General features: G+C 36.7%; 1 protein-coding gene across 2 annotated transcripts; it reads left to right on the forward strand.

The window, feature by feature from the left end:
- Nucleotides 1-736: 736 nt before the first annotated feature.
- On the forward strand, nt 737-25,174 carry rnf145a (ring finger protein 145a). 2 transcript variants are annotated; one of them, XM_056261809.1, is made up of 11 exons: nt 737-990; nt 3,743-3,986; nt 11,072-11,180; nt 15,528-15,619; nt 19,417-19,652; nt 19,758-19,933; nt 20,123-20,263; nt 20,930-21,112; nt 21,204-21,351; nt 22,674-23,030; nt 23,747-25,174. In XM_056261809.1, exons 2-11 carry the CDS (start codon nt 3,803-3,805, stop codon nt 24,056-24,058), a joined length of 1,938 nt encoding a protein of 645 aa, XP_056117784.1. In that variant the 5' UTR covers nt 737-990; nt 3,743-3,802; the 3' UTR covers nt 24,059-25,174. The 2 variants fall into 2 exon arrangements, with proteins under 2 accessions (XP_056117784.1, XP_056117785.1); XM_056261810.1 differs by having other exon boundaries at nt 3,748-3,986.
- Nucleotides 25,175-26,733: the final 1,559 nt, after the last annotated feature.

Below are 26,733 nucleotides of genomic sequence, written 5' to 3' on the forward strand. Positions count from 1 at the left end.
AACAGAGATACAGGGAATCGTGACAGAGACAATACGAGACAATACTACACTTTTTTAAATCTTATTGTAATTATCCATAAATTGGGGACACTTTATTTCCATACTTCACAACCCACCACAAAGACATTTGAAATTAAACATACTCATGTAATTGTTTTAATTATTTTATTATAAATAAATAATATCTAGTAAAGTAAGTAAACTTAATTTATAAAGCACATTTACACACAGCATAAAACTGACCAAAGTGCTGTACAGTGAATAACTAAAAAGACAATATACAAAAAAAAACACATATGGGATCAATTGTGGTAATTATACAAAACAAGAATAAAAAGGAAACCTTCAAGGCACACAACACAGAAATATAAAGAAATTATCAGGAGTACAGGGTTATGGAAGGAAGCCCAGGGAAAGTGGGTTTTTAGCCTGGATTTAAGGCAGTTGGAGGGGGCAGATCTAAGGTTCCACAGACGTGAAAGTATAAAATAAATGAAAATATTATTTTTAACTACATGAAAATTATTATAATTAATCTAATCAAGTGAGAGATATTAATGTGAAGAGGCAGCGATAAAGTCCAATATTTTTTTATTATTCACAGCCCGTGATCTGGTTAGCGCTCAATCTTTATCACAGTTGGCATTGTGAATGCTGAGTCGCCTGGCCTGACTCCTTATCATTTCACCTATCCACCCCCTCTCTTTTGTTTTTTATTTCGGTCTTCAACGTGTGCCCTCATGATGCCACGGCGCTCGCTAATCCGCTCTCCACAGCGCACATGCTCAGTACCGATCACTGTGGCAATCTGTAATGGCTGCGGGATGATGTGATACGAGTCTCGGTACCGCGCCGCGTCTCTTCGGTAGGAATGCTATTCTCTGAGACCGCCAACCACTCCATTCATTCCTCCGTCAACATGGTTGACATCCGACAGAAGAATAAAGGTCGGACATCGTAGGCGCGAGCACTTGCGAGATTCATATTCGTGTGAGTTAAATGTTTATTTTGTCTCTGTAAATTGTGGTTCAATGAGCTGGGGTCTGTCAGTGTTTGTTATCTGAGGTCACAACAGTTCAGCAGCATCTCTAGAGAGAAGGCACATAAATAGCCGCGTGCTGCATAGCTGCATTCAAATATTATACATAACGTGTGATTAAGGCATCGATAGAGGTAGGCTATGTCTAACTTATATCCTTTTATTAAAAAACGTTTAACACCGGTTATCACAACGTGCTAAAGCAGCAGCATTGAGCCTTTGTACAAATAACATCAACACATAAGATCCTCACGGTAGTTGTTCTTATTTAGGACTATTTCGATAAGTAATTTTTGCAGAGGAGTTTATTTAATCCTGCAACAGGCTCGTTGTGCATCAGCCAGTTGCATACAATGAATTTTCAATGAGCTCGGGGTTACTATAGTTCATTTCGAGTTAACACTGGTTCTAACACTAGAATAGCCTATACATTAGCAGGGTTTGGGGTCTTCTAAAATCAGAGTCTTATAAAAAGTTACTTTTGATTGACCCCACCCAAAGGAAATCCAAACAACAAGTTCTTCCAAGTATATTATTTTTACAGACAAGTAACGTTAGGCCTATACATTTGACATGTCTCAGTAATCACAAAGGTCATAGATATGACAAAAGTTAGACTACTGAATGTAACACTTGTTAACAGACATGCATTCAGCTACAAGGTAACCATAATAACAGTAGGCTGCCAGTGATTCATTAATTTTCCGTCTACACAAAACAAACATATAGCCTATTTATCACTTTATATATATTTACATAGGCTATATTGCATATGTGTATCTCAAAAAGACGTTTTATTTGTGACCATTTTTAGCGCAAAAACACAACAGATTGCGAAACGATGTCCTACAGAAGTTACTTTACTAAAGAAGTTACAAAAATTTACTCCTCCCCCAAAAGTCTGCATACTGGTACTTAGCACACTGAGTGCAAAACAGATGCATTGCATTTGCCATTATGCAACTATTTCCCTATATGGACAAGTTTACTGCATAGTGTTATGGGAACTTTGACAATCAAGTTATTTGCAAACACATTATTTGCTTGGTTATGGTATACAACAGGGGCGGTTTCTTCATTAGGGCGATTGGGCGACGCACCACCAAAGTGCGAAAGTGACTTTTTCAATCACATTCACAATCTCATTCAACCACAGAGTTACGCTAGCCGTCACTATAGTGCTATCCTCCAATCAGCGTCATGTCGCGTTCTGTGGAGTACCGCCTCTTTTTGGGCGATTTCACTCTGGCTGAGAATCGCCCCGAGTGTTCCCATAGACTTTCATTCAAAGATGTTTTTTTTTCGAACTGGAGGCACTGCAATGCATTCTCTATGGGTTCCGGGAGGGCTCGCACTAACGTGCTTACGTCATCATACGTACCCTTAACTTGTGCAGCGATTGGTGGGAGCCTACACTATTAAATATCTTTAAGATTAAGTGACAAATAATATTTAAAAACAATTTTGAATTTGAATAACAAGAAAAAATGAAACACTACTATATAATATATTTATCAAATGTGATTAAAAAAATAAAAATAAAAATGAGCGAGAGCGAGAGCGAGAGAGACTGTTGGGACATCTCGCGAGTCGCGACTCGCGAGTTGAGGCCAGCTGAACTTGAACAACGTCATGGCGAACGCAGTCATAATCGTGTCATTAAAATAAATACCAGCCAGCCCGTCGTAGTAATCAGCATACATTGAGCAGGAGCAAGTAGCAACAGGAACAGGAACAACAAGATCTAGGAGGGCCTTGGGAGAAGAAGACAAGCAGAGGCTGTCTAAAGAGGTATTGCTGAACATTTTAATACTCGAGTGTTGGAAAATCTCACTTTGTTTTTACAATCAGTTTAGGAAAGGATGGTAGCAGTCTTTTTTACTCCTAGCATTGTACTTTGAAATTTGTACATTTCCATTCGAACACCCACACAATCGTGTATGTCCAAAACTGTTACTTTTCAGGAAATAATAAAATAACTTTTCCCAAAATAATTTCCAAGATCTTTTAATGCTTTCCGTTGGTAAAATATTTGTAAAACACATTGACAGATGTAAAGGGTGACCAATAGCATTAATTTTTTTTTTTTTTTAAATGGGAGATAATACAATATGGATTCTGCCTGATACATTGTTGCTGTCGGGATGGAAACCTTGTATCTCTATATTTATATTATAATAAATAAATTATTTTATAACTAAAATAAATGTATTTATTTTGTCAGGTCTGCGACACAATCTTAAAGTAGTGAAGTTGCCTTTACATGCTTAAGCTGTTAATTTATCCATTGCATGGGTGGACCTTATCCTTATCAATCATCCAAACATTTGCCCCCCCCTGAGAGATTTTGCAGGAGCCGCCACTGGTATACAATGCAGCATATTAGATTGTTTAAGGCTCCTGCTTGTAATGTGTTTGTGTGAATTGTAATAGCAGGCAGCCCAAAGGAAACAAACAGGTTATGTAATAACCTGTGTTTGACTCTGTCCATTTTATATTTAGTCTGTCTAATTATAGCCTGCATACAATCTTTTTGTATTTTTGCTGTATTTGGTTGATACACGGAAGAAATAATTTTGGTCTTGTTTTCAGAGCTTCTCTTGTGCTAGAGCTTGTCTTGAGACAGAAAACACCTTTTGTTACTGACTGACACTCATGAACGTTTCTTTCTCTGTCTGTTTCTGTCTACCTCTCTTGTATCAGTGCAGTGCTGGTGTGTGATAGTGCCAGTGAATTGCGTGTGGTTGGCGGTAGTCAGGAGTGATGGCTGTGAAGGAGCGGGTGGAGGCGGTGCTGAATGTGGGCCTGCGGGTCCCCAGTATCATGTTGCTAGAGGTGCTGTACCGCTGGGATGTCAGCTCCTTCTTCCAGAAGATCCAGAGAAGCAGCCTCAACAACAACCCCCTCTTCCAGTACAAATACCTGGCCCTCTACCTTCACTATGTGGGTTAGTAACAAGCCTATTTTTATGTGATTATATTTGGGTTATACCATGGTATATTAATAAGGAGTATTCAGTGTCGTGATGATATAGTAACATATGGTATACTATTACCATCTCTGCACCATGGTTCTTTTTCTGTGAGGGAATAAATGGCTTTCATCAATAGATCAATTTTCTTGTTTCTCTGTACCCTTCCTACTACCTGACAAAGCTAAATCCAACACACTTTCATGGCAATTCATAATTTTACGTTTTGGCGAGTTAGTGGCTAATTTGTATGAATGTGTGCGATAACATTTAGGCCTCGTTCAGACTGTCAGTCCAAATCGGATTATTTGTGTATCTGATTGGAACTGATCTATGGCAATGACGTTGCATTGGTAGGCATATGCCAAAAACAACAATAGCAACAACTGCAACATTATGTTGTCTTATTTAAATTTTACTATGCCGTCGCGCTGGACTACTGCGTCTTCTGAGGCAGCGTCAGAACGCAGAAGCTTTTTTCCACGCTGTCGTCTCCGGTTTCAAAATATGTCTCCGTTAATGTCATTTTCTGCTCGTCCGGCACTTTGCAACAACAGCATTGTTTCAGCAGCGACTTTCAACATGTTTCCCATTACAACGTCTGACATTTACGTTTTACGTGCCGTGAGAAAGTCACATAAACCACGTGAAATCCGATCAGATCGTTCAGACTGAGAAGGATTTACAGAAATACGATTTAAATAGGATTTCAAAGCACATATGGATGTAGCTTGAAACGGATTTGTAAAGATTGGATTTCATGTGATTTTTAACCGTTCACACTATCTAAATCTGATCGGATTAAAAATCTGATTTGGACTGACTTTAGATGTTTTTGTTCGATCTGCTTACGGCCCACCAGGGTTAGGTTAATTTTTTTGTCCCAAAATCGTACGTTTCACTACAAATTCATATAAAATTAAATTACCACCTTGTAAAATAGTTTTTTTTTCTCATGAGTTTGGGTTGGCTAAAGCATAACTATGCTGTGATGGAAGATAAAGTGTGGTTTGTTATAGTTAAGGACAGTCAAGCAGTCTATGAAGATTCTTTGCAATTGGAAAAGGAGAGAAACAAATTGTTCTAGAGGTCAGACAGGTGGTCTGTTCATCGCATTGAGAGATTTTGCTCCAGATTTCCACTTATTTGAATAATGGTGGCACAAGCAGCAAGATGCTTGAGTGGAGAGGGGGAAAGACTGAAATGTACTGTCCAAAAGCCTCGCATGCAAAAGAAAAATCACCAGAAAATAAATAAATTCAATCTATTCAAACCTATTTCTCAATGTTAATGTAAATGTTATTTACCCTGTGGTCCTAGTGCTGACAATGGTGGAGTCAAAGGTGACTGGTTCAGGCCACAGGTCTCTCAGACAGCCCTCTGTACTGAGCTTTAAAAAGACTCAGTGGAGCGTGGCATCATCTGCTGCACATCCCAACAGACACAGATCATGAGTTATTCACAGGGCTTGTGCTGTGTTGATGTGTGTGATTTAAAACCGTGTTTGTTGTGAATGACTTCATTTTCCCCTCTTTCTCAATTGTTTGTTTGTTTTTCTATCTGAATCAATGGGTTTCTGACTTCTGGAGCATGTTTTTATTTTATTTTATTTTTAGGTTTCAGCTCATTTGGTCTTGTTGTAAGAGACTTTAGTACAACTTCACCCAAGTAACCCCATGTTTAAATGGTTTATAAACTTTAATTAAAGCTGCAGACTCCAGGAAAGCTGGCTTTTGGAGCAGATGTTTGTATAGTACCCAAAGGAACAAACCCTAATGATCCTGATTTCTCTCGTATGTGTGGTCATGCGCTTTGTCCATGTGGCTGTTATTTACCCTGGAGAGGAGGCTTTTGAGGTTACATGTGGATATGTTCGTACAATAAGCTTCTGGTAATAGCTTTAGAACACAGACCACCACCCAGCAAATTGCAAAGCACAAAACAATGCGCCATACTGTACATCCAGTTTACAGAATGAAAAGTAATTGTTTGAATGAATGCACAGTGAAATTTGGGTATATACTATATATACTGACATACTGATATAAAATATATATATATTTTTTTAAACATAATTCTACATATAATATTTGTTTTACATATGACATTTTATCAAAACTGCATTTTGCTTATTGATGTTAGAAATATTTTGTCCTTCATATCAGTCATTTGGTCCAAAACAACATTATTAATATGTATAAATTACATATTACTTAACAATTAGTTAAAAAGTCATGTGCCTCAACAAGTAAAGTCATAACATAATGATACCTTTGCAAATCATTAGCTAATGATTAATTAAAGCAGACAACTGGAACTTGATGTGCATAGCTTTGACTAATTGTGGTAATTAACACATTCATTTACACTTAGTTAATAAATATGTTATTAAGGAATTAATACACAATGACGCATTGAATTAATAGCAATTTATGTATTACTTAATCTAGTATTAATCATATAGACTCTTTATTAGTTGCTGATGCATTGATCATTTTAGTTCTTCATGAGTCATAGATTAACTCATGACTATCTGTGCATTAGTTAAGTATGAATTAATGCATATTAGTGTCCCATATCCAAAAAAATTCATTATGTCTGCAAAAACATAATATTTATTAATTATTCATGATATCTGTAAAAAATATATATACTTTTTAATTTGTTAAAAGAAAATGTATATTTAAAATTGAAACCTTTCTTAAAAACAGTATACCATTTTTGGTAGCCCTTTACAATAAGGTCTCATTTGTTAACATTAGTTAATGCATTAACTAATATATTAACAAACAATGAGCAATATATTCTTACATTGTTAGTTAATAAAAATGTTTGGGTTCTTGTTAGATAACAGTGCATTAAAGGTGCAGTGTGTAACATTTTTGAGTATTTATTAACAGAAATGCAATATGACATCCATAACTATGTGTTCAGTGGTGTATAAAAAACTTACTTAATAAACCGTAATGTTTTTATTACCTTAGAATGAGGCATTTATATCTACATAGGCGCGGGAATCCCCTTCTATGAAGGTCGCCATATTGTGACGTCATGTTTCTACAGTAGCCGAACGCGAACAAACAACGTTACAGACCGCGTTTCGTCACTATCTTGAGAGAGAAGCCGCAGGAAGCTAGAAGGAGCTAGTCATAAACACCGTGAGTAGTGACTTTTCCCTTGTCAGTGGTGTAAATATGTAGTTGGATTGTTTCATGTAACTTAATTCTTCTCCCTCGCTGTGTTATGGCTTTGCTATGTGGGGATAAATGTGCTGGTTAAGTTCGTGAGACAGCTGATTAGTAGCAGCTAGGCTACTCTTGTCATTGACCGTAAAACAGTTACAGGAATCACCAACCCGTCGATCTTGGAAGCATTTTAAGTCGATCGAGTTTCCAAAATCAGAGTTAAAAGCCTATTGTGTGTAGTAAGTGTGTCTAGGGGATGCGGAGGCGCGCGCGCTGTTACAATCACGTCATTTTTGCCGCACGCACCTTTGGGCTCATGCGGACGCGTCGAGTTTAAACAAGGCTTTACGCTTTAACCAGCTCAGCCACAGTAACAGCTCATATTAGCCAGCTAAACTTTTACTACCCTGTTAGAAAAAATATATAGTTGCATAGTTTCATGTGGTTCTTCTCCCTTGCTGTATTATGGGTTTGCTATGTGGGGAGAATGTGCTGGTTACGTTCGTGAGACAATCAGCTGATTACTATTATTATATTATGTATTAAGACCCTTGATCCTCTCCTGAAACTTTATCCATGATGTGGTTTATAATGGACTGTGGTACAGAAACTTGGTTTACGCTGGCTATTCTCTGCTGTCTCAGACGACGATGTTTGTCCCGTTTTAGCCACCGTAGCTTCTTCGAAAGGGAGGGGTGAGCGGTGGGCTGAGCCCTTAGTGTAAACTCGCAACCGAACCGCTAGATGTCGCTAAAAATCACACACTGGACCTTTAACTAACGTTAATAGATTTTGTATGTAAATGTATTAGTAATTGTTGAAATGAACTAAGATTGTTAAATTGTGTTAGTTCATATTAACAAATTAAACCTTACTGTAAAGTGTTACCACATGTTTTTAAACATTTTATAACATATGAAGCCAAAATAAATACAGAGTACATTTCTAAAAATGTTGCACATTTTAATCTTGATTTGCAAAAATGTTTTCGTTCAAACAATTTTCCCTTTTTTCCTCTTATAAATGTCATTCACTCTTTTATTAAACACAACAAGTCAGTGTGATGCTCTTTCCACAATAACTGACTGAGAATACCCACGTATAAAGTAGGTTGAATGTATTCTCAACAATAAATGTATAATTTAAAACGAACAGACATTATTCGTTTTTCTGTTATAATGCTCACAAAGTGGCAGAAAACAAATGACTTCATTTTGCACATTTCTGCAGTGCGCTATATTAGCGTATTGATGCTCTGACATTAGCCATTGTTTAGAAGCAATGATGACATCCTGGCTGAAAAATCCAGCATAAACCAGCATGAATTCCAGCTGGTATAGTACTGGTGGACTAGTCATGCTCTTCTCAATCAAAATTGAGCTGGTGCTGATCCACCAGTACTCCTGCTTCCCATGCTGGGGACGAGCAAACCAGCAACCAGCATCCCATGCTGGTCCCTGCATGCGAAACATAACTTATGCTGGTGACCAGCAATGCTGGATTTTTCAGCAGGGATTTCAAAGCTACCACTAGCAGAGCCCTCACTGGTGTTCTGTTTAATAGAAATTCAGCAGCTTTTGTTCTTGGCTGCAGCTTTGTTCTGCAGGTGCAACTTGTCCAATATCGATGGTGCTATGTTACCCTCAGGACCCCCTGCTGAATGTCGGACAGAGTCCAAGTACAGAAGCTCCCACAGGTGAAAAGTACTGTTGTTCGGGAGAAACTTTGGACTTCTTTAATCTCAGGCTTGCTGGTTTTGTATTAGTGTTGAGAAAAACCACCTGGCCCTGAGAAGCTCCTGTAAATTTTACACTATAATGAAGCAGAAAAAATTGTCCTGTCTGTTGGAACACTTCAATTTTAAAATATGACACTGCAGGCACATTAAAACTAATAGAGATGGCCTTGCCTAACACCAGGAGCTGACATTTCTGCAGAACAGCTCTATTCTTTCTTCAAACCGTTAATATCTATACATTCTATCATTATATTGAGGAAATATAATGTACTTGTGGCCTCCCTGCTTTTGTTTTATTTTAGCTATACACACACACAGGTTTGGTCTGGCTGAAGGCACTATAGCAAAGAGGTTAAATTAAGACATGGAGAACATCTACTGTCAGCAAGATCACAGGCACTTTCCATCTTTACTACCTATGGATAATATGAGCTGTCTTTCAACATTTTATCCAGCCACAAAGCTGGCCAATTCCTCTGCTCGCTGACCTGGAGATAGCTTCCTCATATTTCAGCGTTACATTTTTTTTCCCCAGGTAATTGCATTGGTCCAAGCTAGTGTGCCAGCATACTCCACATTAATACTGAGATAAACTTTGTGCCTTCCTGCCAGTGAGTAGAATGTTTCCACTGTTTTGTATTTCTCCTGTGTTCTAGACAGTGGGGTATGGCAAATGTTTTCATATTTGTGAATGGCAGAAGTAAACTGGAGGAGCGGTTGAGAGGATGAGTGAATGTCAGATAAACGGTTACGCAACAGGAGGGATCAAGAGGGTTTGGCAGTGGAGTAATGAAGGCCTAATCTGTGCATGGCAAAAGCCTTAATCTCCTGCCTCATCCTGTCTACACACACTCGTTTGAACACACACACTGACGTCAGCGTAAGCCAGTTAATGTCAGATTGGAGGTTGAATCATGTACTACAGTACTCGTGTTCATTATGACATGATACTAAATGTATTTACATTTAAAGCACCTTTTTTTTTTTTTTTTTCATATTGCATCGTCAGAGGCGTTTTATAAGTTAAATGTCTAATGGAAACATTCCAATAACCTAAATTTGATGTTGAATTTGTATTAGCCAATTATTATTCTCACTGATGGCCATAACATACTGTAGGCTGATATAGCTAAACAAACTAGATTTTTAAGATAAAGCCTTAGGATTGTTGATTTTATTTATTTATTTATTTATTTATTTTTCTCCATTCTTCTAGTTTGCTGGTTGGCTGCTTTTTGTGATAAACTACCTAATTAAAGTTTGAATAACATTGCCATTTCATTTGTTTAACACTCATAACTCATAAGTATAATTTCTGTTCACATCCATAGTGAATGAATTTGTAACTCAACCGATTAATTTGAAAACAAAACAATTAATTCATTTAGGAATTAAACATGTAACTGTCTGTGTTAGTGTGTCCTCTAATCATTCACTCAAATTATTTGTTCCAACACACTGATTCATACATGAATGGTAATAATGTTGCTTGGAAACAGCTATTTTTGTTGGCGGTCCAAAAATAGACAACGGAGTTGTCAATATTGTGATTACAATGTAAGTTACTAAGTATTAACTTTTTATTTATTGAACTATTGTATAAAAGCTAAATCACTCTCGAAATGGTGTTGGTCAGAATGGCAGCATTAATGATTGCCTATATATTAATATGGGCGGCTACATATGCTAGACTCATCATGTCCATCAGACTGCGAAAAAATCCGACTTGAATTATTAAAATTCAGCATAACTGTGTTTATTTTTGAAACTGCTAACTGAATGCCATTTGCTAAAAAACTTTTTATATTTTAATATTGCATGCTATTTCACATGCCATTTAAAAAATAGCAGGTAGTATATACAGTAGTGTATTCTGCTCACGAACCAGTATGCTAGTATTCTGAACATAGCCAGAGACTCTTTATGCAGGTGTGACTATCAATGAGCTGGATATCCAGATTCGGTCAGTGTGCTCTAGTTGTGCGAGTTCCTTTGACAGTCTGAATGAATGGACTCTCTCTCTGCTGGTCTGAGGGATATTGAGAGAGATGTGCCCTCAAATGCCCTTCTGTGTGTTTGACAGCATCCTCATATAGCGGTCTAACAGCACTCTCATTCTTTATCCCTCTCTCTTTCAGGTTACATTCTGAGTCTGGTTCTGCTCACGCTGCCCCGACAGCACCTGGTGCAGCTCTACCTGTATGTGCTCACTGCTCTGCTGCTGTTCGCAGGTCATCAGATCTCAAGGTGAGAGTTTAGGACTTCAATATAGACAGATAGACAGAAAAAGCTGCCTTCTACCAAAACAACCCCGCTTTCCAGAAAGATTCTGTTTTGTATGGTCAATAATGGTCATACTGGGATCAATGAAAATGAATATTTTAATTTTGGTGTTACCATTGCCAATTGCATTGGGGACCAGGACCAAGTCCAAGCCTATTCAAGTCTACCCCCCAAGACCATACCAAATGAACCTTCAAAGGTTTTGGGAGTTGGTAAGATTTTTTTATGTCTTTTATGCTGGCCATTACTGTATTTATTTGATCAAATACAGTGAAAACAGTAATATTGTGTAATATGTTTTCTGTCACTTTTGATTAATTATATGCGTTTAATGTGTCCCTGGTAAATAAAAGTATTATAAAATCTTACTGACCCCAAACTTTTGAACAGTTTTACACTTATTTACTCCCCTCTGTCAAACCCTGTTTCCCCATGGAACACAAATGTAGATTAGTAGTATTCACACAGAGAAAAAAGGTGTAAAAATGGTACCTTTCGGGGTACAATAGCTTGTCACTCACTGGGGCAGTACTCTTAAAAGGACACATTTGTATGTTTTTTTACTCCTAAAAGTTGCATATTAGTGCCTTAGAGTACAAATACGTACCTTAAGGTAGTACTATTAACCTTTTTGTGGTAAAAAAAGGTTTAAAGATGTCCTTTTAAGGGTACTGCCCCTGTGACAAGCTGTTGTACCCCGAAAGGTACCATTTTTACACCTTTTTTCTCAGCGTTCCTTTAAAACAATTTTAACGATACTTGGATTAAATAATGAACAAACAGGATTTTTTTTTATTTTAATTGTACTTAGAGTTTGTATTTGGATATTTAAATAATGTTGCACAAAGAGATTTGTATTTAGGCTTGTATTTAGGCTCCTCTGCCATACTCATGTGTCTGCGATTATAGTGTTGTGCTTTGCTCTTGACAGGTGGCTGTTTAGTGTCAGATTAAGAGAGAGCTTTTAGCACATTTCTCAGCATAATGTGTGTCTATGGAAAAAGCAGTGGCTGCTCAAATTAAGATCACCCAAGTGTGGCAAAGCCATTACTGCCAGCTCATAACTTACCTGGCTCACTCCATTTCCTCTCTGCCTCATTCTGAGCAAAGCCAAGCTCAGTAAAGGATTGAAACAGGCTTTGTAAATGTTTATTCAGGTACGTGTGTCTCGTGTGTGATATCCATTCTGTCCACATCTCCCCAAATAACATGTCTGGGTCCTATTTCACTCCCAGAAAGAAATTTGTTTTGATGTTATATGGAAAGCCATTTTGATAATCAAATTTCTAACCGAAAGCTATTGTCTTCTGAAGACTTGAGGTGCGTCCTATTCTACTGTGTTTTGTAGTATAAATAGTGCGAGTACACTGATGAGTTCAAAAAGAGAGTACACTTTAAATACCCAGATGATGCACGTAATTAACCGAAAAACAGTGTTGTTGAATGTAAGGGCCCTTTCACACCTACCTTGTTTGGTCCGGACTTTCGGACTTTTCAGTTTGGTCCGAATCAAAATTACAGGCGTGAAACCTCCCCCGGACCACGGTCCGGACCAAACAGATGAAATTTGGTCCGACGAAAAGAGGTAGTCTCGGTCCGGATCAAACTGAACAAAGGTTTGGTTCGTTTCTAGAGTGAAAGCATTTCTGTATGGTTCGGACTTTCAGACCTTTTACAGGAAGTTCCGGTGGTTCCCGCATAGGCGAAAAAACAGAAGGTGGCAGGAAAAATGAGCCGTGGTGGTAGCACATGGGGAGAGGAGGAGACGAGGTTTTTAATTGAAGTATGGTCTGATGACATAAGAAGTCAACTCGATAAAATGTTCGCACGAAGAGGACGTTCATTTGGTGAATTTGAACTAGCCTTGTGTATAGTTGGTGCTGCAGGTAATTATTTCATAAAAATAACAATATAGTTCCTACAATATGCATCTGTTCATTCATGTTGTCAAAGTTACCCGCCGAATTGACAACACGCTGACGTCATACGCACGTCCATTTACAAAACCAATCAATGTCAAGATGCAGCCCACATAGATGATGACGACAGGACGCAAGTATGTCACGTAAAGTTCTTTAGTGCGCTCGCATAATTGCAGTGTGAAACCAAACCAAAACTTTCTGAAAGTATAAAATGTATCAAAACGTGATCTTTGGTTCGAACCTTGGTGCGGACTTTCAGGTGTGAAAACGCCCTTAGACACTTCATGCACTAAACTGTCACAGCTTTATTTACGTAGCAGAGGGGGAGGGGCTATCAAACTCTAGTGTTAAAATGGATGCAAAATAACCAAATAAAATTCATACACTACACGGTTGAGTACATGGTGTATAAGTGATTAGATTATAGTGCATCATTTGGGACACAACTTTGGAATATAGCTTATAGACCACTTTTATGCTTTTTATGATTAGAATATTTTAAGCTTGAAAACTCCAGTTTCATTATAATTGTTTAAATAAGAGCAACCATTATATTATTCAGAAACTCTCCCTATGTATTCCATGAAAGAAAGAAGGTTATACGGTATACCTATATACTTATATATTTTTTCCTATAGACTAAATTAATTCATTCATTTATTTACCAGTAAGATAAAAAAATGCAGAAGCCCCTGCAGTAGCGCTGCAGAGCCCCTAGGGTTTGCGGACTAGGGATGAGTCACGATTTTCGAATATTCGATTAGTGGATTTTATTATAGAATATCGAATAGGTTGTGAGATTATTGTCTTTTAAAAAATCGCCATGTTTTTCGGTTCTGATGCGGTGGTGACACGTTCATGTAACCAGAGGTGGCGCTGCCAATAACGCATCCAAAAGCTGTCAATCAACTCTTAGACAACAGAAGAAGAAACATTCTCACACCAGAGCATGTGAGCGGAGTGGTAATATGAGCGTCTTTATGAAGATTTCGCTCCGCTCGCTCAGTCCACTCAGCGCCGCTCGCTCAACCCAGAATAATGCCCTTTGTGACATGCTTGTTCAAAATATGTAAAAAAAAAACAAGTAGGGCTGCCCGTACACGATTAAAGTTTTTTTTTCTAGTCGACTAGTAGTTGTTCATTTAAGCCATTAGTCTAATCGCATATTTATATTAATTTAATTACTTAAATATATATGGGAGAAAATAAACCATAATGAGCGTTTTCGTAATATATTGCCTATTCCGCATCTCAAGCGCACGCATAAATGTTGCCACAAAGAACCGGCAAAAGTATTTTAAAAAGTATTTTTAATTTATTAATAAACTAGTGTTTTCTGTCTCAGTGTTGGCTGCAAAGAAAAAGTTGATGATGCTGACTCGCCATCTTCGCAGCAGTGAATGCGCCTTTAGAGAGAAATGCACATTTCATACGAATTAGCCTACTTAATCAAAGAGCAGCCCATTTCTTTTCGTTTTGAATTGTTTTGTTTAAAAGTAGACATTTCAAGCTTTCTCATATTGTTTTGTTTAAAAGTAGACATTTCAAGCTTTCTCATATATGTCTCAGGTCTGTGAGGCAAGTAGCCTATATGAGTTTCAGTTAATTTATGAGACGAGCTCCAGTTCACGAGCAACACAAGTGATCGCGCCAGCGCCTCCGTGTCCTGATTATATTGTCTGCTATATTTGCTTCTTATTTATTAAATCCAGGCAATTGGTTGATGAAACATTTATTAAAATTAAGATACAATTTATACAAAACAAAACTTAATTAAGTGGTCAAAATCATGTCTGACCCACTCCGAATGTCTCCCGATATATTGGGCATCTTATGATCCTATCTTACTCATCTCATGCGGTTCCCTTTTCATATAATCAACATAGATTAAATAAAAATAAAAATAAAGTATTATTTAAATATAAATATGAAACTTAAGTTTAAGTTACATTTAAGCGTCACACCGCTCCACTTCGCTCACATGCTCTGGTGTACCCTATACATGCATGTATGCGTGCATGTGGGGGACGGGTGCGATTTTCGAATAATAATCGAATAATACCCAGCGATCTTCGAATATTATTTTTGCTTGAAATGCCAATCCCTATTGCGGACCCCCTATTAAAATCCCTTAGCTAAAGGTAAAGGATTATTTTCGACTTCTGAATGTCAGTGGTGGTTGTTTTTGTGCTCAGTGGGACTCAGCTGAGGGTTATACAAGTGAATGTTCTCTCAGGAATTCTAGTCTGATAAAAACAGACGGACTGATGGTTCCACCGCTCTGCTCTGTCTGACTCGGGCTGTAAGTATAGATCCTCCACTGGCTGTGATGACTCGGGGAATGTCACGCTGTGAGAGGTTAGAATAAGGTCTCTGTTCTGTGTTTCAGGGACTATGTGCGCAGTGAGCTGGAGTCTGGCTACGAGGGCCCGCTATACCTGGAGCCTCTGTCCATCAACCGCTTCACGACTGCACTCATCTGTAAGTGCCTGACAAAGTCCCCAAAGACTATATCACACTTTTAAAGTCAATGTGAAATGGTGCTCGTATCCCATTTTTTACTTCCGTATAATGTGAAGGATTTCTGGGGGAAGATATTCAGTGATGAAAATCAATTGACTGGATTATGAAAAGCGGTTGTTGCATATACCAGTTGAAAAAAGTTGTTTCAGAGAAAGTTTTTATGTTTTGATAATAGATTACAAAGAAATAATTTTTTTCAAATAATGTGCACTGTTGAAATAGGGCTATTAGGGCTGGGCAAAATAATACCAAAAATGATGATAACACTTTAGTTTAGGGTCCAATTCTCACTATTAACTACACTCTCAGAATAAAAGGTTCAAAAGCTGTCACTGGGGTGGTATCTTTTCAAAATGTAAACTTTTGTACCTAAAGGGTGCATATTGGTACCTTAACAGTACCTAAAATGTACATATTAGTACCTAAAAGGAAAAAAAGTTTACCTTTTGTAAAGGTACTGCCCCAGTGACAGCTTTTGTACCTTTTTCTTTCTGAGAGTGGAGTTGCTTATTAGCATGCATATTAGGATAGGCTAGGAAATTGGCTGTTTTTTAGTACTTATAAAGCACATTAATTATACATATAAAGCCTTATTCTGCATGACCATATTCTACCCAATACCTAAACTTAACAACTACCTTACTAACTATTATGCAGTAATTATATATATATTGAGGCAAACATTGAAGTTAATAGTAAGAGTGTGACCAAAATAATATATCAGTTTTTAATATTTTATTAGCACAAGTAATTAATTAATATTAATAAATATTAAAATAGTTCATATCAATATAATTAAATTCATAATATAAATATTAATGTCACACTATATATATTTATAATGATAATAATATATTAGATCATATAAAATATTATATATATACTATATAATTTTTATTTATTTGACCCAGTATAACAATACATTTTAATAAACAGCAATATTTTATACATATTTTTTACTTAAAAATGTAATACATGAAAAATGCAGCAACTGAAATGCTTGTAATACACTTGCAACCTCTCTTCTTCCTCCTTCAAAGTTGTCAGATAGGAAACAGCTTAAAATGTACATTCTTGCTACTGTCTCTGTCTTTGCCTCATTGCTAGTAGATTGCAATGTTCATGTGTCAAATTGATATCACTTAAAAAGAGGAAGAGCAAGTTATTAAATTCTGATTAAAAATTCCATACACCAACTGTTTTTTATCTAAAATAACGTACACCAATAAATCGTTCACAATATGACCGAAGTTGCATTAATAAAGTAAACAGGATCATTTCTGATTTCATGTTGACTTCAAATGGGTGTTCCAAGTCATTCACAAGAGAAGCACTCTGTGTTAATATTCCTGTCATGTGTGAGTCTCACACCGACTCATTACTGCTCTCATTCAGCCTCTGCAGCCTATTCTTTCTTGAACGTGTGCTCATGTAGTGTCATTGTCACTGTGGAGAGTTAGGTAGTTTTGCATGTCTTGGGATGTGATGTCAGAGATCAAGCCATTTCTCGCTCTTGTTTTCCTCTCATAAGCCGCATGCCCTCAAACATGCTGCACGAGTGCCAAAGATGCAGATTTCATATTTTCCCTTGTCATCACTTTTGCTATAAGTACCATCGTTTGCCAGCATAAAGTCAAAACCACTCCTGCTCACTTCCTTTATTTGATTTTATTTTCTCACTCCACAAATACTGTCAGCCCTTCCCCTTGTTTATAATGTCATACTCTCTCTCACACACACACACACACACACACACACACACACACACACACACACACACACACACACACACACACACACACACACACTCTCACACTCTCTCTCACTTTCTCTTTCACTGCATTTCATAAGTCGGTCCCTTCCTTTGACTCATGCTTTCTCATCAACTGTTTTTCTGACTTCTTTCTCACTCTTTTTGTTTCTCTTGACTTTTATACTGTTTAAGGGGTGAATCTCAACATCAAGAACATGTCAAGGTCATATTTCACCCTAAAATACAATATATATATATATATATATATATATATATATATATATATATATATATATATATATATATATATATATATATATATATATATATAAATAAATTACACCATTTATTTTACATGTGGAAAGTTAGCTCAGGTTCATGTTCTAGTTCATGTTAGCTCTGGTCCATTTAATATTAAGGTAACACTTTACAATAAGGTGTCATTTGTTAACATTATTTAATGCATTTGCTAACATGAACTAACAAGGAGCAATACATTTTTAAAGCTTTTATTAATCTTTGTTAATAGTAGATAGTACAAATATATTTGTTCATTTTATGGTCATGCTAGTTCACAGTGCGTTAACTGATTTTAACAAATATAACTTTGGATGTTAAAAATGTATTAGTAAATGTTAAAATTACTGTTGACTACGATTAAAAATTACTGTTGACTACAATTAATAAATGCTGTACAAGTATTGTTTATTGTTAGTTCATGTTAACTAATATAGTTATCTAATGTTAACAAATGTATTGTAAAGTGTTACCAATAATTTTAACTGAAACAACTTTTGATTTTAATAATGTATTGGTAAGTGTTGAAATTAACATTAAGATTAATATGCTTTTTCATTGTTAGTTCATGTTAATCTGTTTTCAGATCATTATGATTTTTGCGTTATGATGTTATTTACATTACAATTAAACAGATTATACCTTCCTTAACCTGTCCTCAAATTTTCTCTACAGTATAAAAAGTGAAACGACATTCATTTTAAAGTGCATTTTATAATTGGCTTAAATGAAAATCATTACCAGTGCAAACCTGTTTTGTTCAGTTATTTATTTAGGTTTTTTTCTGTTTGCACATAACAAAAGATGAAGCATATTTTTAAAAGACATTAAAATATACATTTAAGGTATTTCAAAGAGAATATTCCTGTCTTTATTTATTCTGTCTTAACTGAATTAAACATTGACTAACAAATCTTCAGTGAAAATTCTACTTTCATGTTATAGCTAATTTAGCTTAAATATTTTAAATAATATTAAAATTTAAAGTTTGAATTCCAAACCATGAATATAATTTGAGAACAACGTCATTTTATAAGTTGGTCCAAAGTGACTTTTTTTTTTTCTTCAGTGTAGCCTACTGTCATGTTAAAAAAAGATAATTATAAAGTACATCTTCTTTAATCCTAGGTATACATTATTATGGGTGAGGTACTAGGAATATATTATTCCATTGCTGTACTGAATTTAAATTTAGCTGATTTGTCTAGAAATAAATATTATGTACAGAATCAGACAGACAGGGTGATTTCCGTACTGCATTACAGTAATTAGAGTGGGATTTAATAGGTATTTAATAGGCTTAATTTTCTTTATGCAATCAAAAAAAAAATCTCACTATCCATTTTTTTCCCTTTTCATTTTGTGGTGATATACAAGCCTAGCATTTGTTGGTGAGATTCACCCTTGAGTTTACTGCTTGCTCTTTCACTAGTGTGTTCATTGAGTTCTTGAGTGCTACTGATTCCTTCAGCCATTCCTCTGAATTCTGTAGGGCCTAATTAACTCCAGCAAGAACAGATGCATTCATTAACGTCAGTGAGAGTACAGTAGGGAACACACAGCTCAGATTCAGGTGCTTTGCTTTGCTTTAATGTACCATATTGCAGTTTGGTATCATTAGTAATCTTATTATTACTAAAATGCCTATATCTTCAATTCTATTATGAAAACGATGATTTTTCTTTCTCTGTGTATGTTTGAATAGGCCAGCTGGTGGTGTGTACCTTATGCTCCTGTGTGATGCAGACCAAGCGCATTTGGCTGTTCTCAGCGCACTTGCTTCCTCTGGTGGCCAGGCTGTGCCTGGTCCCTTTGGAGACCATTGTTTTCGTCAATCGCTTTGCCATGATTTTCACAGGCCTGGAAGTCATCTACTTCTTGGCCTCCAACCTGCTGGTGCCATTTAACCTGGCCAAGACAGCATACCGGGAGCTTGCACAGGTTAGACGGTGCCTTTCTAGGCTTAAAGTGTGAGTTTTAGGGCAGACTTGAGAGTGTCAAATCAAAGAATCAAGAATTAAGATCTTCTCTGCCTCATTCTGTTAGGTGGTGGAGGTTTATGGGTTGCTGGCTCTTGGGATGTCTCTGTGGAATCAGTTGGTTCTGCCTGTGTTGTTCATGTGTTTCTGGCTGGTTCTGTTTGCTCTGCAAATCTACACATATTTTAGCACACGAGACCAGCCCACGTCTAGAGAGAGGCTGCTCTTCCTTTTTCTCACCAGGTGAGTGGAAGTTCAGGCTGCTCTGCTCATAAATCCTGAGCATACCATAATTAGATGAATAAGATGTATATGAGAGTCCCTGATTTTTTTCCATGTAAAGTTTTGATTTGATAAAGTGTTAGTAAATGTAAATGTTTGATTTTGGTCTCATGAAGGTACACAGCAACTTAAATTGTAAATGCTCTCCAGTATTGCAGAGTGCTGTTGTACTCCGTACTCTCTGCTGGGCCTGGTCTTCACCGTGTCCTTTGTTGCTTTGGGAGTGCTCACTCTTTGCAAGTTCTACCTGCAGGGCTACAGGGCTTTCATGAATGACAACACCATGCACAGGTATCATGTACCCTTCATACTGTATACCCTCTTGTTCCTGAAAACTTTTTTCTCATGAAAAAAGAAAAGAAAACTAAGCAAGTTGTTCTAAAAAGAGTGAAGGTTTTCTTTTCCATGTAAGGAATGTGCATGATGAGCATTGACTGTCAGTTGCCATTTTGTTTGGTTTAATAATACAATTATATTATTATTAATAATAATAATATTATTGTTATTATTTAATAATTATAATTTTTGTTTTTGAAGGATGTCTCTTATGAAATCATTCTAATATGCTGATTTGGTGTTCAAGAAACATTTCTTATTATTATCAATGTTGAAAACAGTTATGCTGCGTAATATTTTTGTGGAAAACGTGATACTTCTTGGATAAATAGAACGTTCAAATGAACAGCACTTATTTGAAATAGAAATATTTTGCATCTTTACTATCAAAAATGTCATTTGATTAATAAATCTTACTGATCCCAAAATTCAGGATTTGAACTTTGAACTTTTCTTCACGCTTTGCACCTCTAATTAAGCTGCCACTCTGTCCTCCAATTAAACTACACCTTTATGATAACCCTGCTAAACAGTCTATATTTGATTCATTATGGCACCTTTTTATCACTTAATTGATCATTGAGCTCACAGAAGTCCATAAATTCCTCATCTCTCTATTAGGGGCATGACGGAGGGAATCACTCTTTTGATCCTTGCTGTTCAGACTGGACTGATCGAGCTAAAGGTCATCCACAGAGCCTTCCTCCTCAGCATCATCCTCTTCATTGTAGTGGCCTCCATCCTGCAGTCCATGCTGGAGATAGCTGATCCCATAGTGCTGGCACTGGGAGCCTCCAGAGACAAGTACATAACAATGAAGGTTGAAGTCATGTATTATGCGAGTGGACTTTGTAATTTAGTATTCTGATTATTTTATAATCATCATTGCCAACAGGAGTTTATGGAAGCATTTCCGTGCGGTTAGCCTGTGCTTGTTCCTGCTGGTGTTCCCGGCCTACATGTCCTACATGATATGTCAGTTCTTTCACATGGACTTTTGGCTGCTTATCATCATCTCCTCCAGCATTCTGACCTCACTACAGGTACTCAAAAACACACCATCAGAAAGCTTTTTCCACGGCATTGCTTTTCCATTGTTTTTCTACGTTTGGCCATTGCGCTTGCATCTGGTGTCTTTTGCAGTATCACTGACACTGCATTCTAAAAGCATGGCGCTCAAGTTAAAAGAGTTCTTTTTTTTGTTCCACTGACCTGCTACTCGCGTTTTTTTAACCTTAAAAACCTGTGTCAGAAACACTCCGAAAATTATATGGGAGTAATTGTAACACGCAATATGGCGCTGTAGGAAGTTCTGCCAGTCACATGTGCGCATTAGCAAGACAACTTTTTCTTTTTTCTTTTATTCTAGTTGGAATAGCAACATTTATGATGCCATTGTTTTCAAAGTTTATTCCTGATTTGACATGTTATTTCAATATAATCTTGACAAACAATTTTGAAGATTTCAAAGGATTTTGGTAACCTTAGCAGTTCTAATAGAAGACACTACACTACACCATGAAGAGTATAATATGATTTCTTTTCAGCTTTCTAATGATGTTTTCTAATATTCCTTATATAAAGTAAACCTTCCAGTTTCTTTTGGATGATGTTCTTGTTTTCCGCTAACCTTATCATAGTATAGAGATCAAACTGGTTCTATGAGCCCCTGTAATTCATAAAAAAATGAAATATACATCGTTTATTCTGAAAGAAAGGAGAAATGAAACTCTGGTTTACGAGAATCTTTGCATCCTATATGTGGGGGGACGAATGTAAAAGAATGTTTGACAACTTCATTTTGAAAAAAAAAAAAAGAACCAACAGTGATAAAATGCTAAATTATATTAAAGGAATCTCTGCAAGTGAAGTCATAAGTTGTGTTAGAATGATATAACAGCAAGGCTAATAAACAGAATTATGGTATCTTTTTTTTTTTATACGTATTTTTATTTGTATTCATTTTATTTACATTATTCCTTTATTTATATAATTTTAGTCAACCAATTGCTATTTTGTGTGCATTTAATAATAATGTATAATTATAAAAAATAGAATATTTAGTGTTATTTAAATATTTAATTTAGTAATATTTGATAAGATAATAATAATTTGGCATTTGCATTTTTACTGATAATAACATTTCCAATAACATTTATAAATAACAAATATTAATAAATAAATAAATTATTTTATTTGTATATTAAGTATTTGTTTAATTGGAGCGCCATCGTCGGCCATCCAGTACCCTGCTCTCTGGTCATTAACCCTGAAAAGCCTATTACAGTTGACCATTATGGGAGTTTTATTTGTGTAATGTGAAATTCATCTGTTGTGCCTCTATTTTGAACTCTTTCACTGCCAGGTGCTGGGAACACTGCTGATCTACATCCTCTTCATGGTGGAGGAGATCCGCAAAGCTCCGGTGGAGAACATGGATGATGTCATCTACTGGGTGAACGGCACCTACAGGCTGCTGGAGTTCCTGGTTGCTCTGTGCGTGGTCGCGTACGGTGTGTCCGAGACTGTGTTTGGGGAGTGGACCGTGATGGGTTCTACCATCGTGCTCATCCATTCTTACTATAACGTGTGGCTGAGGGCCCAGCTGGGCTGGCAGAGTTTCCTGCTCCGCAGAGATGCTGTCAACAAGATCAAGAGCCTGCCAACAGCTTCTCACCAACAACTCCAACAGCACAATGACATCTGTTCCATCTGCTACCAGGTGTGTGTGCATGTGACGATTTGTGTTTGTGATGGATGTCCAGGTACATTCCTTGTCTATTTCTGATGGTGGGTTCAGTTAGGGTGCATCACTCTTGTTCATACAGTCCTCTAAGTATTAAACGTATGTGCATAGTTTGTGCCACACCATTTTTAGGATGGACATGAATGATATCTAATTTTGTGATAGGATTTGAAGACTAAAGCAATAAGCCTTGTGAAGTCGTGGTTTACTGTAAATTTAGAACAGCTAAGGGCCGTTGTGGAGCGAAGGTGATAATGTGATGATACTTCTACTAATAATAATAATATAATTTTCCATTATTATAAAAATAAAAGTGATGATGATAAGAATAAATAGTAATGTTTATAATTTGTTTTAATATAGATCTCAAAATTAATATACATTTTTCATATTGTACATTATAATATTGCTATTTAACAAAAATGATTATCAGTATATTTTTAGTGCTGTCAATTCAATTAATCGCGATTAATTATATACTGTATATATATGCACATATACTATATATATGTATGTACACAGACACACACACACACACACACAGACATGTATATTAAATATATATAAATTTAATAATATATACGCACACATAGCCTATATAATGTAAACAAACTTTTATATTAGATGCGATTAATCGATTTGGCAGCAAAACCTTTTTTTTTAGACCTAACCTTTTCTGTCCTTGAATCTAGGACATGACGTCAGCTGTGATCACCCCCTGCAGTCACCTCTTCCATGCCAGCTGCTTGAAGAAGTGGTTGTATGTGCAGGAGAGATGCCCTCTTTGCCACAACCAGCTGAAAGGCTCATCACAGTCCGCCTCTTCCACACAGGACACCCCGCCACAAGAGACCCTGGATCTGGATCCTCCACAGCATCCAGAGTCAGATTCAAGCCTCCAGGTTCCCCAGCAAGAAGACTCCACTCACACTCCAGCGTCAGACCTTGCAGCTGGGCTAAAAGAATACGCTGCCTCACCTGCCTGCTCCTCCTCCCAGCCCTAAACCTGCATCGAGCCAAACCTAACTCACACACTGCTGGCCTAAAGTGTTGCAGCAGAATGTCCAAAGGGAAACTGTCGGCTTTCTGTGACGGTTCCGCACACTGAATGCTCATTAGACATCTATACAATCAAAAAAAACCTACAGTCCCCCTCTCATCCAAACCATCACAGAATCAAGAGGTGAAAAGAATCATTTCACCCATCACACATCTTGATCTACCCAAACACCAGCTCTTCCCCACCCTTTTTTTATGAAACTACAATCTCCAGCAAACATCAAACCTGAATGTGATCGCGTGACCCTTGAATATAGGGCTGTGATGCTCTGTTGGCACTAGCATGCTCTCAGCATCCAATAGCAGTAGCCCATCTCTTTTCTGTTCTCTATTTGTTTTCTTGAGAGAGAAAAAAAAAAAAATATATATATATATATATATATATATATATATACACAGTATATGCCACTGCATTTGCACTAATGTAACATAAAGCAATCCTCCAAAGTTTGTCTTGTCTGATACCAAATATTTTGGTGTGTATGCATTGGATCAAGTTATATATGAAATATATACCCATGTACAAATATATATGTAGAGGAGTTTTGATATGAAAAAGTACAGTTAAGTAGCACCGGGTGTCATGAAGTGGCCTCAGGCTCATATGATCGCTAACGCCTCTAGTGGTGACAGTGGGAAGTGCCTTTGGCTGTGGATCAGCACTGGTGACGGTTTTAGAGTCAAATTCATTCTCGTCAGTATTTGGCATTTAGCGCATTTGTGAACATGAATACATTAGAGAATGTATGAGCACACTTTGCGAATGCCGTTTAAGTTAATATGTTTAATATAGTTTGTTAAATGAGTGACGTTTGGCTTTAAATCTGGAAAAAAATTACTTTTATGTGGAACAGTTTTTAAATCTGTTACAGATATTTTTTCTTTAAAACAAAAACTAATCTGAATGAGAATGGAGAGTATATTCGTATACAGCATAAACGTGGAATGATGTTATGTGAAGGCTATACTTTTGTTTGAATTGCAGCTGAATTCCGTAAAATATGCCTGAAGTCTGAACGTGAACTTGAATGTCAGAATAAATCCAACCCTAATGTATGAAACATTTGTTCTGGCTTTCTTTCACTGTGCCTTTCTGAGCTGTAAAAAGACATTCACCTTGATTTTGCCAAGCAAGACATGCTCCTGGATCAATATATTTTGTTGATCCTTGAACATCATTCCTGTCTGAAAATGTAGTGCTAATCCTATCCCTTCCCATAACTTCTCCCTAAAATCAGAGGGAAATAATAGGGGAACAAGAATTGTGCAGAAGCCCCTAACCCTTGTTGTAAGCCTAAACTTGACATAAACTAAACTTCAAAATTAAGATTGTAAGATTTCCCTCAAATCTGATTGGTTGATTGGAATGTTGTTCCAGGATCAACATCTTTGTTGATTCTGGAACATACTTAGTGAAATCACGTTCACCGTAAAAGACTGGGATCTCACCTGTGGTGATGGTGATGATGATAATTTATTGACTGATACTTATGTTTAATGTTACCTTTAGCAAATCTTTAAAAATATATATATGAATATCGATTTTCGTAATTTACATAAAAAAATGTTGTGATGCCTATTGACTCAGGATTTGTAGTGTTTCGTTTAGATAAAATAAAAATATATATTTTTTAATTTTGGTTATTTAACGGTTATTGGCCATAACATAACTAACAGCTTTGTATATTATTTTGACCACTTCTGTTTTTGAATATAGGACATGTCAGCTTTGATCACCTGTTTTTTGTTTGTTTGTGTGTGGTTGTTAACAAGCTGTTACATTTATTTTTTTCCATTTAAAAGCAAATCTAAATGAAATCGGTGAGAATAATAGTCCTATTAGCAGCATTCTCAATGTATCCTCCTTTGTTTTCATCCTGCATGGAAATTATGTTTCGTTTCAATTGCAGCTGAATTCAGTAAAATATGCCTGAAGCCTGAATGTGAACCTGAATGTCCGAATAAATCCAAACCTAACGTATGAAACATTTGTCCATGGCTTTCTTTCACAGTGCCTTTCTGAAGTGTAATAAGTCCTACAGGGCTCTTAAACCCACCTGTGATGAATCAAACAGACCCACACCTGAGTACTGAGGTAATGCCAGACTGCTGAAACCATCAAAACATCTGATGAAGAGACACAGACAGGATATGCACTCATTTCCTGACCACTCACCATCTTTCAGAGGTCTGAAGACTTGTCTTTTCCCCCTATAGAGTTACTGTACGACCCTAATCTGTACAGTCATCATAGTCATAGCCAGAGGTGGACAGTTATAACAAAGTTACTTGAGTACTGTATAAGTACATTTTTTGACTATCTGTACTTTACTTTAGTATTATTGTTTTCTGTAAACTTTTTACTTCAACTTCACTACATTTGAAAGACAAATAGCGTACTTTTTACTCCACAACATTTCTGTCAAGGTCCTTGAGTAGAAAGTAGTAACTAACGTCAGGCAGGGGATGATTTTGGTTGGAAATGAAAGTCGGTTTGACATCAACATCCGACGTCGGACAGACGTTGGATTTTGGTTGGAAATGAAAGTCGGGTTGACGTCAGAAAGCCAAAAAACTTTAAATAGGGCACTATTTGAGGGAACCATTTGGGTGTCCGAAA

The sequence above is a fragment of the Rhinichthys klamathensis genome, unplaced genomic scaffold (assembly GCF_029890125.1).
Source record: "Rhinichthys klamathensis goyatoka isolate OS25496 unplaced genomic scaffold, OSU_Roscu_1.1 h1tg000186l_1, whole genome shotgun sequence".
Classification (NCBI taxonomy): domain Eukaryota; kingdom Metazoa; phylum Chordata; class Actinopteri; order Cypriniformes; family Leuciscidae; genus Rhinichthys; species Rhinichthys klamathensis.